We start from the raw sequence: 14,511 nt of genomic DNA, 5'->3' as shown, positions 1-14,511 counted from the left end.
GGAGTTTTATGGGTTATTGTGAACATATGTTGAAAATAGAGTTATCCAGAAAAGGACTTTACCTGCAGGAAAGGTTTCTTTCTTACATGATCCCTGATGGCTGCAACTTGTTGCCAATTTTTTTACATTTCTTTTGGCCTTTATTAGGAAAGGAAAAGTTATGGCCTTGAGGAGAGCACATATCTTAAGCAAAACCCACCCAGGCCCTTTTCTTAATAAAAACCATTTACAGAGGAAGTTTCCAACCACTTCCAAAGCCTCCAAAAGGGCAGGCAGAGCACTGAGCATTCGGGCTGGTCGCACGGGGTGCTGTGCGACTGTCACGGTGTGCGCGGGGGGTCATCTTGGGGGGGTCACGCTGGCGATGCATCGCCCCGCCGGAGCAGGGCGGCAGGGCTCCTCCCCGCCTGGCCAGCAGGCGGCGCCGCTGCTCCGCGGCGGAGCGGGCGCGGGTGGGCCGAGCCCGGCTGGCGCTGCCAGGGCGAGGGGCCCGCGTCAGCCCGAGCCGGCCGCGGCTCGTGGGCGAATGGGCATCTCCCGAGCCAGAGAACTGAAAGGCAGCAGGAAGAGGGGCTTAAGATTTGGAGGTGGGGTGTAGGGCCAGCCGGGGGGCAGCTTGCGCGCCTTCACACCGTAGTCACCTGGGCAATGCCGCGCTAGGGAAGGACTGTGTCCTGAGCACGCAGTCTCGCTGTAGGCATCTGTCCCCAGTGTGCTCCTTGGAGGACAGAATGCAGCTCACTGTGCCAAGGATCTGGCCGTTCAGCAACACCCAGATGTAACTATTTCCCGTCAGAACCGCGTGTTCATTATTATTACTTTCATTCATTTCCCCTCCCAGCTGTGATGTTAAAATTGTATTTATTCTCTCTGTGAAAGGTAGTGGGAGCAAGATTGTGAATGGTTGGAGATGTGAGACGGGAGGTGCACCAGATACTTGCATGGAGCTGCTGAGGCAAGGAAGCAACTGTGTTTTCGTTCTAAACTCAGTCACTTGGAGATTTCACTGACAAGCCAGGAGTATCGTGTCCTCCTTAACGATGGGGATACGACACTGTCCTTGTGTTGACAGTTGTTCCTCAGTCTCTTCATCAGGTGTTGAAATGAAATGTTCTTTTACAACCTACCTCAGAAGCAGCCTCCTGTCCTTCCCCAGCAGCCTTTTCACGAGGGGGCTTCTGCAGTGCCTTGTGGGGAGGCAGAGCAGGCACACTGAGGCCCAGGAGCCCTCTTTCCCTTGAAAGGCTGCATAGGATAAAGTGTCATTATGGGGTATCTCCTGCAAGTGACAGCAGCTTAATTAAAAGCTGGATGAGACTGGAATGGTTTATTCCTCTGACAACAGTTTAGAACACCATATTACCAACCTTCTCCGGAGCTTACATGCTGTTTGATAAAGGGCAAAGAACCTGTGATCAATGCTGCTGTTCTCTCTGTGCAGACAGTCCCTATGCCAGTCCTGCTCCCCTTATAGGGCGCCTACAGAGAGGACACAGGAGGACATCTCCTTCCTCCCCTGCCCTGTGCCAGAAGAATCCACTGGAGATCTGCCTCCCAGAGAAAGGGAGGAGGCAATGTAGGATCTTCTCCTGACACCTTGTGAACATGGGGCTGGGCTTGTGCTTCAGAAATGGTGGATCTGACTCAGGGAATATAATTGAGCACAAATTCCAGCACAGCCATCGTGTATCTGCTCCTTTCCTGGGAAGAAATACCTGCTTCTCTCATGTAAAAGCTGTACAAATCTGATAGCAAAGCCCTGCTTATGCACTGGCTTCAGGATGATTTCTTGTGGCAAAGAATTTGCCTTGGAGTTGAGGCTGTGGGGCTGAGTACTCCTCTTTGATGTTCCTCGGTTTTCGGATACCAGCTGTAGTGAACAGGTTTGAAATTTTTACCAAGGCAAAACTCCCCTTTGCCTTGAAGAGGACATCCAGCCTTGGGCATGAATTTGCAATTGCTTGCAGTAAAAAGAGCTTGTTCTTGTTAGTGTCAGGTTGGTCTGGTTGGTTGGTTTTCAGATTGAGCCAAATGGTTATTAAAATGGATGGTGCTCCTGTTCTGGCAAGCTGTCACTTCACAGCGCACCCTGTTCTCTCATGAGTGTGCTTTCCCAGCCCGCCTCCCCAGCTCCAGGGGCAGAAGATAAGCCAGCAGAAAATGTTCTCTCTAGCCAAGTGTTTGTCTGAAATGTCCCAGCTACTCTGGAATGATTAGCATCTTTTCTCTCTGTGCCTTTTCTGCATTCACATGTTCCCATGGCATCTGAAATTGGAAGATGAAATATTTTCCAAGTAAAGAAGCCACATATGGCATCAGATTGTTGCACTGAGTGCACCACCCTTTATTCTCTGTGTGCACCACCCTTTATTCTCTGTGTGCATGCGATAAGTGAGGGTGTCACTTATGGCTCAAATAACATGGCAGGACATCAGGTGCACCTAATGAACATGGAAGTCGAAAAGGGTTCACCATGCACACCCATCTGCCAACCCCAAATACTCTATTTCAGTTTATAAAACCAAATGTTAATGTGTGAGCACCACTAGTATGTGACTTCACAGGTGCTGATATAGTGTCTGAGCATACCCCACTCCATTTTACTGACAGCCTACCACGGAGCAGGGTAAACCATATGAAGGAATACAATCAAGTGGCTTGGGTGAGTCAGGGCTGTGGCATTAGGCCTGGTAGGGGAGGAGCAGAGGACAGGCAAGGAAGATTGAGCCTGTCCTTGCATCCAGTGAGCATGTTTTTTTCCTCCCAGACTGACTGTTTTCCTCTGTTACAGGTAGGGGACCAAGCTAAATGGGTTAGGGGCCTCATTTGATTACAATAACCCCGGTGTTTCTGAGGTGGTTAGGAACTGGTAAAAGTAAGGAAACAAGGGTCAGAAACAGCACAGGAGTCACTGGGCTGCTGGCTCCTCCACCCACCCTCACTGCCAATGGGATTTTGGTTTGGGAGAGACTTTATCTTCCTCCTTCCGCCATGGAGGGACATTTGCTGCGTGCCAGCGTGTTGCCACCATTAAGTCATTAGGGGTGGGAAATCAGACTTTTCAGTTAAAGTTCAACTGGTTCATTTAGTAGTCTCCCATAGTGACAAAGGGGGGAGCAGAACTTTTTAAGTTGTGCAGCTCTTGCAGATGCCCTGAGCAAGCAGTGACCCAGACAAACCCTGTCCCCACTGCACAGTTCTGGCCTTCTTGTCATCCCTGGGCAATGGACTCCTTTGCCTTGGGGTAGGAAAGAGCTGGCTATTGCAGGTGGCTGCAAAGGTACCTTCTGTAACTATTTGGCCTATAGCCCTCAGCAGTCCCCACAGAGCACTATTGTACCCATTCAGCCGTGTTGCAGGACCTGGGCACCCAGGGCAGAGGCCTTGGGGCATATCTTCTTGCTAGAAAGTAGAGTTGACCAAAACAAATGGCTACTGGGAGGTAGGCATCTTCTGAATTGATAACCTGAAAGAGCATATTTCTGTCAGCAATAAATAATACCAGCACCACCAACAAAATACTTTTTTTTTTTCCCTAGTCTTGCAAAAATATTCTGTGTCCTTTGGTTTCACAGATTGAGATTTAAATTATGCCCTTGGCCATCAAAGATAGTATCTTCTCAATGTTTATGATGTTATTTTAGCCTGTAAGTGTGGTCCAGTCAAGAAAATATCCCCCTAGAACTGGAGCGTGGCCATGACAAGATTCATCTCTTCCCACAGCATCCATCTGAATGCTCTTCAGTCTACAAGTCAAAAAGACTGCACGATTCTGGAGTTTTCCTGTTTGCATATCCAATGTCACACCTCTGCAGGGTGGTTTGAATAAGAATGTATTACTTCTCTGTGTGTCACTGTTCTGATCTTAGCCAGAGTGTAAAGGTTTGGTGTAAAGTATATTACACCTTGCCCTGAAATCGTGCTAAGTGGAGAGCCGTCTGTGAATTTAGCTAGATGTGGGGTTAGGCTCTATATCTGTGTCTGAGGACTCTGCCCAGGCATATCCATGAAGTCATATAGATTTCTCTCTTTTTCTGTTCTGTTTTAATTTTTGCTGAGTACAGGTTTTGGTTGGCTGTCCAGGATCTCAAGAAACAACCTCTGCAGGATGTAGCCACCAGAGTGGAAGAAATCTGGCAAGAATTTCTAGCTCCTGGGGCTCAAAGTGCTATCAACCTGGATTCCCACAGCTATGAGAAAACAAGCCAAAATGTCAAAGACCCAGGGAGATATACATATGAAGATGCACAGGTTTGGTTTTGATTTTATGGAACTACTGCTAATAAACCTTTCAGTTTTTCTGTGATATTCCACTATCACATTGTCACTGCTCACTTGTAAGAAAAAGGAGACGCACAGTTTGAAGTGACTTTGAGGATATCTGTTCAAGCTGGGTAAATGATATTTTCTTTGAATCTGTCCATTATAACAGGCTAATGCTCCTCTGGGAACAAATGTTCCAAAATTTACAAGTCTGCAAGGCGCAGCAAGCTGGAAGAAGGGCTCATTTGGCAAATATTACCGAGGACACAATTAAAAGTTACTGTCCTTGTAATCATTTTTATCAAAAGCATGTAGTAAAACCAACAGCAAATGAAAAAAAAATCACTGTTCTTATATTGTCTTTAAATTGGTGTTCAAAGGCAGTTCTTCAAAATACTCCACTAACAAAATATTTCAGTGTCTGGGGAGATGTTGTGGACCACTTATACAAGGTTAAACAATGAATTTTTCAAGCCAGCATCAAATACTATATTTTCCTGAATGCATCTTGCTCCTTTGGGCCAGCATAGAAGGAATGTGTGCAAAGTTTCAAGGTAATCCCCTGTGAACATCAGGCAACTTAAATGTTCTTTTTAAAGCCGAGAAACACATGAGTATGAAGACATTCTGGCTAAGATGTATTTTTTGCTTTGCAGTTACATGAACTTCCGCAAATTTGCATCATCTAAAAAAAAATGGTGGTGGCAAAACGCAGGTTGAAGCAGATAGGTGAATAGTGGGGGGATTGATTAAATTGATAAATCGAAGTACTGAGAATAAGATGGAGGTTTAGACAATGAGTATTTAATCAGAAGAAGACACAGGATTTAGGCTTGAACTGAGCAGTTCACAGTGTAATTGCCATTCAAAGGGGAGTTGATGAAATCAAGCTGGAGCTCTTGCAGTTAGAATGCAATTTTAGCTCGTTGGGTTAATTTTATTTTTAAGGATTTTTATGCTGATGGATGTCCTCAGTTCAAGTATGAGGCAAAGGTATATCTTCAGGCCCAGCTATGGTCCTTTTGGAGACTGAATCTGTGCCAAGAGAAGATAAGAATGTGAAAGGTGAACCCAGTTACCTTCTTGTGCAGTGGACAGCTCTAGTTGCTCTCCAAAGGCCAAGCAAGCTGTCTCTGACTGCTTGACCAGATAGCTAAGAAGGCTGTCTAAGAAAACCAGGGAGAAACAGGATGCTGCTGAAGGGCATAGTGCCCTTGTGAAGCTGGAGCAACATTATCTTTTACTGGCTCATCCCAGAGAGGGGATGTTTTTGTTTCCACATCCACTTCGCAGAGCCAATGTAGGTCCCCCCAGTGCTCTCTCTGTCTCCCAGGTATTGTCCTGATGTCTCCCCCAGGTCAGTCCTGCCACACTGGGGGCTCTGTTGTCCATGAATCTGCAGCAGGTCACAGCCCAGCTGCCTTATCTTGGCACCCTGGCATCAGGAGCCCATGAGAGCTCCCACACATCCCACATTCCTAGGAACTTAACCAGACATAACCAGTCAAAACACCACACTGTGGGAAGGAAAATGTAAGTGCTGTCCTGCCCTGTGTATCTTTAGCACAAAGAGGAAAACAACTGTAACATCCTTGTGAATAAAGAACAAGAAGAAAAATAGTTTACTGAACAACACATTCTTTGAATGCCTGCAGCTCCGATACACTAAGAGGAAGAAAAGGGTTGGCTGAACTAAGAAAATGAAATTGCTGCTCCTGCATTGGAAAAATTGGAGAAGGTGAAGCTGACCTGTGAGACCTGCAAAATGCCAGTTCTGTATAAAAAGTGCTGGAAATGAACACACTGCTGTGCTCGGGAAGGGGAAAGTGTAGCAGAACACAGTCTACAAAGCATTGTCTGTTATCAGGTGCTTAACAGTCTACATCAATGTGCTGCTTTGTACAACCTTGGCTCCTAGCCCCAAGGAGCTCTTCCAGATGATGGATGACCATCTGGTATGGCAACTGGCCTGGAATAAAACAAGGAGAGAAGGGATCTTCCAATAAACCATGCCTCTTGCTTAAGATCTCTTCATCCCAACGCCACTCTGGAGGGAAATGGATTCCTGTATTACAGAAGCAAGTGTTTTGCCATTTCCCCATCTCAGTTTAAGATACTTAGCCACCATTGCTGCTGCCACTGCACCCTGGAGTCCTGCACCACTCCACTTGCAGAGAGCCTCCTTCTCTTGATGCATCTCCTGCACATGCCCTTGCCCACCCCATGTCCCACTCAAGCTGTGCCACCTCATCTCAGCTCCAAGCAGAGCGTGCTGTTCTGGGTTCACCTGTGCTGGCCTTCCCCAGCCAGCTGGTTTGCTGGTGCCCCCCATCCTTAAGCAGCACAGCCCCTGCTCCTAGCTCTGTCTTGATTGACAGCTGTGCCAGCTATCTTGATCTGCATCACCTTTCATCATTTTAGTGCTGGACGCCTCCAGAGGCAAGCCTACCAGTTTAGCTGATTATTTTCTTCTCTTAAACAACTGTTCACTGAGTAAAATATTATGATTATCAAACCATTTTCACTGGGGAGTAAAGCAGCTTTTAATACAAGGGCCACCATCGGGAAAGGTCAGTTCAATTAAACAGTGTACTACTTAGCAGGATGTAAGCTCCCACAGGAGTTATCAGCATCATTGAACAACCAATGCGGGGCCCTGCAATATGAAACAGGCAGAGCCAGCTCTGGAAAGTAAATAGGTTTGGGTCCATATGAATGTCCTCTTTTGGCTAACGAAGCTGCTGACAGCCAAAGGAATTCATCTTTGACATGGGATCCCAGAGCTGTGAGTGTGACAATTACAGCTCATCTGTACAGCACGTTATTAGTTTTTAAACATTTCCCCCTCTCGTACCTTCCAGCATCTCCTTGCCTTCCCTGAAGTGTCTTTCTGCCTTCAGAAAGTTTTTAATTCTTTCCTCAGTGCCTTGGCATTGGGCGCTAGTATCACAAGAATGCGTTGTGTCTCCTGTAATGTTTGCTTATAGGGACTTTTACTGGTAGGCTTCAGAGCCAGGTATACTAGAGTAAGGTAAACCACCTAGCTGTCTTTGGAATTACTTTCCTGTTTCCTTTATTGTTTTTTTCTTTAATAGATAAAACCAGAGTTTTAGATTCACATTCCCTTACCTGAAGGAATTCCTTTACCTTACCAGGTCTTCTTTCTGTGACGATGATTCAGGGAAATTCAATTCTAATTCGGGCTCAGTTAGGTATTTTAACTGTACTGTGCAGATCCTTGGCTTAACACCAGATCAGATTTAGACCATAATGCCAAACTCTGCTCAAACCAGAAATGTACCTGGCCCATATCTGAGTCATAGAATACTTTGGGTTGGAAGGGAGATTCAAATGTCATCTAGTCCAACCCTCCTGCTATGAGCAGGGGTATCTTCAACTGGATGAAGTTGCTCAAAGTCTTGTCCAGCCTGGCCTTGAATATCTCCAGGGCTGAGGCATCTACCACCTGTCTGGGAAACCTGTTCCAGTGTTTCACCACTCTCAACATAAAAAATTTCTTCCTTAACTATAGTCTGAGATTTAAGATTTGGGTCCAGTGCATGCTTTCAGCTGCCCCAGGTGTTGGTTCAGTTTGTTCTGGACTGTGACTATACTATTTGTAAGTGATCAGTCCTTAGTTCGCAGTCTGCTCCCATCAGGAAGCTGGGAGCACTGACAGAGCTTGACAGGATCCTCTTGAATTAAAAAAGAAACTCCAAGTTAAGCAAGGCTCTCTTGGAAGTAGGATTTCATATTCTAGCAAGAAGAGAAAACAAAGGGTGACTTTCTTCCACTGACTTTGTCTTTTCAAGAGTGCACAGGATGTGACAGCAAGCATATAAAGGAGTGTGTGCCTGGTGCCTATTCAGTGGTCAAAAGAACTCCTTTTGTCTAGAGCAAAATCACAGCATGGAAGGAAAGCATGAAAATAATCACCCATTGAGCATCTGTATCATTTTTCATATAAGAACTTGAAGAAATATTATTCCTATTTTCTTAAAATCTCACCCAGTCACCCCAGTTGCTGGAGGTCTGTAAAGGATGGTGGCTAAGGATGGAGAATCGAGGTAACAGCAAAGCAGCTCACGCTGGAAATGCAGGCAGCAAGGGGACATGGGGCAAACCCAGGTGCTCTGCCTTGAAGGGAGGCTCAAGTCCACCTGAGCCAGCACTGCTCACTCCTCAGAAACCTGGCACTTGTACTACAGGGAATTAAAAGCACTGCAGTGCTGCATCCATAATGTACAGATGGATGATATCCAGGCCTGGGTATCCTGGAGGCTTTTGACAGTCTGGACCTTTCTGCGAAGGTCAGGAACTGCATGAGTGCTTCATCTTTATTCTCTTCTCCTTTGGCTTTTATTCTGTGGGACTGAAGGAGAAAATCCTTCCTTACACTGCACTCCAGTTGTCTTCTCTGTATCTGGGTTACAGTGACTGTAGAAACAGCCTTCATGTGAAGCCTCCCTCTTTCTGTGTCTTTGTTACACACACAAAAAAAATGCAAGCCCCTTCCCTTGTGGATTTCACAAAACAACCTGCAACCAAACAGAATCTAAAAACAAGAGCCCCACATATACACCCAGAAGAGCAATTGGATGACTGCAACAAAAATAGGGAAGTGATGGTGGAGGCTTGTGTTGGTGTACCTGGTGCTGTGCAAAGCAGGAAACAAAAGACTTGAAGCAGAGCTTTATGTAAGAGCAGATACTCAGTGTTATTATTTTCTTGGGGTTTTCAAAATGTACATACACACCACACATCAGAAAGTTCTCCTTTTATCTTTTGCCTTTCATTTTTAATTTGTGGTTTAGTAATCATGCTATATGAAAAAAAACTAACATTCGGCCTTTGTCTTGCTGTTGCCTTTCTGTCTCTGAAGGCATCAGGGATCAAACTGCTTTCTAAGCTAATGCCCCTCTGTTACACATGGGTGGAAAAGGGCTAGGAAAAAGTCAGGAGCGAGCTCTGTCCTTGCACACATAGTGACAGAAGATAGCAGATCTCTCCAAATGAAAGATCATGGGAATGGGGTGACAAGAACAGTCAGCAATTCCCACAGGACAATAGTCTGCCTGTTATTCAGTGTTGCTCCTGCCAAGCTAGCTAGAACGACATGCACGAGCAGTAACAGTGCCTTATGTGCCAGACATTTCCTAACTCAAAAAAAATACCTTTAAATGGATTGCATGGGAAAGTCTCTAGCTTGCTTAAAAATTGAATTCAGCATTCAGACTCCTGGACTCTTGTGCCAGTTAGTGTGCACTGTGCTTCCTGAATGCAAGAAACAACTGCATGTCAAATGCAGAGCACTTCCTCTTCATGTGAAGGTCAGGAAGCAGCTGACACTGTTCTGTTTCTCCCAGTCAGGGAGTGAAAGTGTTTGCAAGTGCATCCTTTTCTACCTGAGAAGCCAGGACTCTAGGAGTCCACTTGTCCTGGACAATGGGTGAATGTTCTTGTGGATGAATCACAAACTGGTGTGCTGCAGGAATACTGTGGTCTTTAATTTTCCTGAGGGTTTATTATCTCTGAGAGTGTTTAACCTTCTAATTAAAAAAAAAAAAAAAAAGGAAAAAAACCAAACAAAACCTGGAGAGATTTGTCAGCATTGCATTTTGTATATCCCCTTCTCAGCCCACAGCAGGTATGACTGTTGTGTGCTGTCAGGATGGGGTTCATTGGCGAACAGTTGTAAGTTTCAATATGCATTTGTAGCTAGATTCCAAGAGCTGGAGCTCAACCATTTAAAGGCAGTCTAAGGTGGTATTGCAGCAGATATCTTACAGCCAAAATGTTGATGAGGCATGGAAGGCTTTTTATGCTGGTGGTCCCTATATGAGCATAGCCACCTTTACTCAGAAGCTGTCTGCTGCTTGTTTCTGTAGGGCTGCATCCTGCTCTGTCACTCTCTCCTGTGGGACACAGACTGCCCCAGTGCAACAGAATTTCCTTTCTGCTGTGTGAGGGATTCTGCATGTTCCTCTCCACGGCACAACTGAGTTTTTTGGCAGGATTTTCTCCAGAGAAAACAAAAAGAGGAAGCTGCAGACAGCCCTACAGGGGTCAGGGTGTTACTCAAAAACTTATGTAGTTACTTCTCATAGCTATACCACAGAATGTATAGGAGTGAAAGAAAACAAAACGTCTTCATTGCTGCAATTCCTAGATATTGTTCGTAAAAGAGATGCCAGTCCCTCACATGCCACACGAGGTTGTCCCCTCCTCCCAGGAAAACCTGTTTACTTGGGCTTTTTGCCAGTAGCCAGGATTTGGTCCATATTGAGAGAATCAGCCTCTTAGCCACAATCATTGTTCTCAAACCCTAAAGCTGCTCATATGGCGTTAGACTCCCAGCAGCCCACTCGTGTCTCCCAGGATAGCCCTTGCTATATTTAGGACTAAATCCTCCTGCAGTTCCAGGCTGACCCCTTTGCCTCTGTAGTCCTCCTCACCGTGCCTGCCATAGGCCACCCAGCAGCTCTGCCTTCCCATTTGTATGTTTGAAGGTATGAAGCAAACCAGTTTTCTCATCAATTTACAGAGGAGCCAAAGCTAAATTTATGTGTTAGTTTTATCAATGCACTTTCCCACAGAAGATTTACATTGTGTTTCCAACTATGTATCTACAGGGCTAAACAAAGGATTTCTGTGTATTACTCAAAATGAGCTCTCATTGCTTACAGTTATCCCTCCTGTTAAAGCTCTTTCTTACATTCCTGTGCCTTCAGCCCTGTGTAATTTCATTTGTGGCCTGAAAAGAGGTTTTATGCTTTTTAGTTTATCAGGGAGGTTAGTCTATATTACCATATAATTATTCATCTTTTTTTTCCCCTTTTTTTTCCCTTAGTATCAAAACCAACTTGGTTGTGTGTGAAGAAAATGCACCACCAGCTGAAACTCTGGGTGTAAATTATTATGTCTCTTAAATAACTTGAGAGTGGCCAAAAAGATATTGTTCAGATTTTCCCGAGCAGTTCATTCTCAGGTCAAGACCCTTACATGCCAGTTACCAACCGGAAATATTTCTTTTTAAATCATAAATCAAGGAAAGCCAAGTGCTCCCACAGCAGCCAGAGCACCCATTTGCCCTCACCCTGCTAGATGGCACTACTGGAAGGCACCAGAAAACCTTCTGAAGGGGGCTGGTTAATGTGTGCAGGCAAGACAGCATTTTTGAGAAGTGTAAAATCCTAAATGCAGGGGCAAGAATAAGTAGACCCAGAGGCATTCTTAGCAGGCATTTGGAGCCACTACAGGGAATTGGAATAAAACCCCTGTGTTTCTCTGCGTCCTCCACCCCACTGGTGTTTTCCCATCATGTTCAGTCAGGGGAAGCGTGAAGGTCTTTTCTTCTGCAGCTTCTTCACTGCTTGCCTCATCTCAACTGTGCCTGCTACTTCAGCTCCCAGAGCTGGTGCAGCATTTTTTCCTCCTTTCTCTGAAGTGCATTGTCAGTAAGACTGAATGGCAATTGATCATAATTGATCCTAAAAACTGTTGCATTAAGGAGCAACACAAGTAACTGCTAAAGAGGAGTAGTTCTCCTTTCCTCTCTTTGGCTTTTTGGAAGACCCTGGTGGTGGTATGGTGGGGGGTCTTGCTGGTCAGGCAGGGTTCCTGAGAATAGGCTGAGAAGAGTTCAACAAGGTGAATAGGATACATCTCCAAAAGCCCCTGGATACCAGGTTTTGCTGACTGCAGCATGCATGCATGCTGGCACAGGTTAACCTCACCTCCTCTGCTGCAGATGTCCATGCAAAGTGGAGGTGCCAGCAGAAAGATATTAGGCTGCTGCCAAGTATAATTGGAAGGTGGGGCGGTCACACACTGTGTGCTCAGAGAAGCGTCTCTCTGCTTTCTCCTTCCCACGTCCTCTTTGTGCTATACACACAGCTCTTGAAAAGCAAGCCCCAGGCAGGGTCTCAACTGGCATCCGTAACCATCCTTCCAGCGAAGGCTGCAAGGCGTTCACTGAGGCAGATCTGCAGTAAATGCCTCCCCAGTGCCCAGCATACAGGTAGAACAAACATTAACATTCACTGTGGTTTGCTCTTATTTATTTAGTTGTTTAATCTACTGCTTTACGTTGCTTGTGAGCTTTTCTTCTAATGGTTTTGTCTGACATTCTGCAAATCTCCCTTGGAGTTGGCCAGATGGGCGGCTGCTGGTGTTCGTGTGCTTGCAATACAAAAGGGTCTTCAAATCAGCTCTCACTAGCTTAATACCAGGTGTTGGTGATGGACTGAAGGGGTGTTCCAGAGCAATTCAAAAGATGTTAGTGGGAGAGCTACAGCAAGGAGGCTTCTGACTAGCTTATGAAGGGCAAAGCAGGCCCTTGAGGCTCAAGTGAATTTCAACAGCTGTCTACCTTTAGTGTAAGTCCCCTGTAATGGGCTAAAAATGCCCTAAATGGGATACCTGTGTTTGAAACGATTCCCCCTACTTCCCATGATCAGTTAAAGCTGGTTTTAGGCACAAACAGATAAAACAAGTTCAGCAAATTAAAATTTAAGGGTTTTCTGGAATCTAACTGATGTTCAGAGCTCACAATGGCTAAAATACAGGTGGGATTAGAATTGGATCACTCCTCTCATATACATGATTCAGAGGAAAGAACCAAGATTTTCTTCTAAAAACAACTGCTCTCAGTCCCTGAGATGCACTGGGTGCCTTGTGCAAGTCAGGGGTTGTTACTATTTTTTATCATTCATTTTTTTTTCCCACATATTGTTGGGTGTTCTCAAGGTCCTTCTTGGCTCCCACCTCTGCCCTCCTCAGGGTCACTGCACTTTGACTGCAAGGGGGGAGGCAGGCTTGAGATTCCATTGCAGCACATTGATTTGAAGCAGGTGCTGCTTTGAGGCAGTTTCTGCTATCTCAACCACCTCCCACGTTCCCGTCTGGATTGCAAACTTTTTTCTTTTATCCCTTCCCCTCTTGTCAAGAAAATTTACAGAGCTTGTCCTTCATCACTTTCCAAAGATAGAGCTCGTGGAAGGGAAACAGCCGAGAGATGCTGAACCTTACTGGGGTTTATTTCCCTGCACTTAAGTTGTCAGCTGTCAGGGGCGGGATTTCCTGGTGGTTTCACGTATCTGTAGAAAAGGGTGTTTTTGTGATTTACCTGGCTGGTTCCTTTGTTTTCTAGTTCACAGAAGTGACAACATTTCCTCCTTTAAATTTTACTCTTTGTTCTCCTTTATGTATCTGGCAATGGCAAGTGGGATAGTTATGCTGTCTGAAGTGATACAAGGCCAGGTACAGAGAAGATGCTCAGTGGACCTTGATAGCCCTCAGGACTGCTGCATAGTTCTTGCCACCATGGAGGAGATGTGATTCAGGTGCATAAAACACAAAAGGGGTCTACCTTTTTCTCAAGAAGATATGCACTCAGATCCTGTTGCCTTGGTTCAGGGTCTGGGGACACAGTTCTGGGGATATTTGAGAGCAAATCTGCTCTGCTTGCAGCAGTTTTGTAAGGGAATTGCTCGCTTCCTGGTGACGAAATGCACTGTAATTAGAAATGCAGGTTAATGTGTCACCCTCCACATTAGACTGACATTTCCAAATGTGCATCCGTCCTCTCAGGGAATCACCAGTACAGCCAGCACTCATCAACAGCACACTGTGTGAAGGACTAAGTGACTGGTCAGCTCAAAAAGCCAGCTCGCCAGGGCTTGCTCGCACATGTCAAGTCAGTCCCTGTCTCCACTCGCAGCTGCCACTGCAGTGGCCTGAGATGGCAGCTTGGTGCTCAGAGATAGCTGGTAAGGCTGCGGGGGAGACCAGTGGGACGTGTGATGTCTGTCAGCTCCTGGCTATATCTTGAAAGACATTTTTTCTTTCCCCCTCTGCTTTCTATTTGGCTTTAGAAGCAGGGTGCTACCTTCTTTAATGGTTTACTAGATCACTTGGACAATTCTGTTATACAACTGTTTTACATTTTTGCTTTTGCAATTTGACTCCCTAAAGGATTGCTGTCTTGAAGCTAGAGCCGGGAGCCAAGAGTCTGAGCCATACCCGAGAAGCAGTACTCAGCAATAGCTGGGAGATGCCGCACTGTCTAGATGTAATGTATCTCCTGCTGTTGTGCAGGTGTGGCACAGGAACTTCCCATGGCACTTACAAAGAAGTGTCACAGTGATAATTCTGGCCAGATTGCTCACACTGCAAGAGGCTGTAATGTCCATAGCTGCAGCTGTGTCATTAAAAATTACACAAGTAGTGCACTTGCTTTGTGTATTC

The 14,511-nt window shown here is 45.6% G+C and overlaps 1 protein-coding gene across 9 annotated transcripts in view; it reads left to right on the top strand.

Annotated features, from left to right (window-relative positions):
- RGS6 (regulator of G protein signaling 6) overlaps positions 1-14,511 on the top strand; it is a 293,323-nt gene that overhangs the window by 252,565 nt on the left and 26,247 nt on the right. For all 9 annotated transcript variants that reach the window (XR_009967060.1, XM_062630844.1, XM_062630845.1 and 6 more), the window contains one exon: positions 4,065-4,251. Coding sequence is in view for 8 of the 9 variants with exons in the window: in XM_062630844.1 (XP_062486828.1) it covers positions 4,065-4,251 (187 nt within the window). In the remaining variant the exon portion in view is untranslated. The remainder of the gene's footprint in view (positions 1-4,064; positions 4,252-14,511) is intronic.

This window comes from Pezoporus occidentalis, unplaced genomic scaffold, assembly GCF_034315485.1.
Source record: "Pezoporus occidentalis ecotype Australia unplaced genomic scaffold, CSIRO_AGI_Poc_V1 ctg36, whole genome shotgun sequence".
NCBI lineage: Eukaryota > Metazoa > Chordata > Aves > Psittaciformes > Psittacidae > Pezoporus > Pezoporus occidentalis.
The sequence above is the reverse complement of the archived record's forward strand: the minus strand, read 5'-3'. Positions and strand labels throughout refer to the sequence as shown.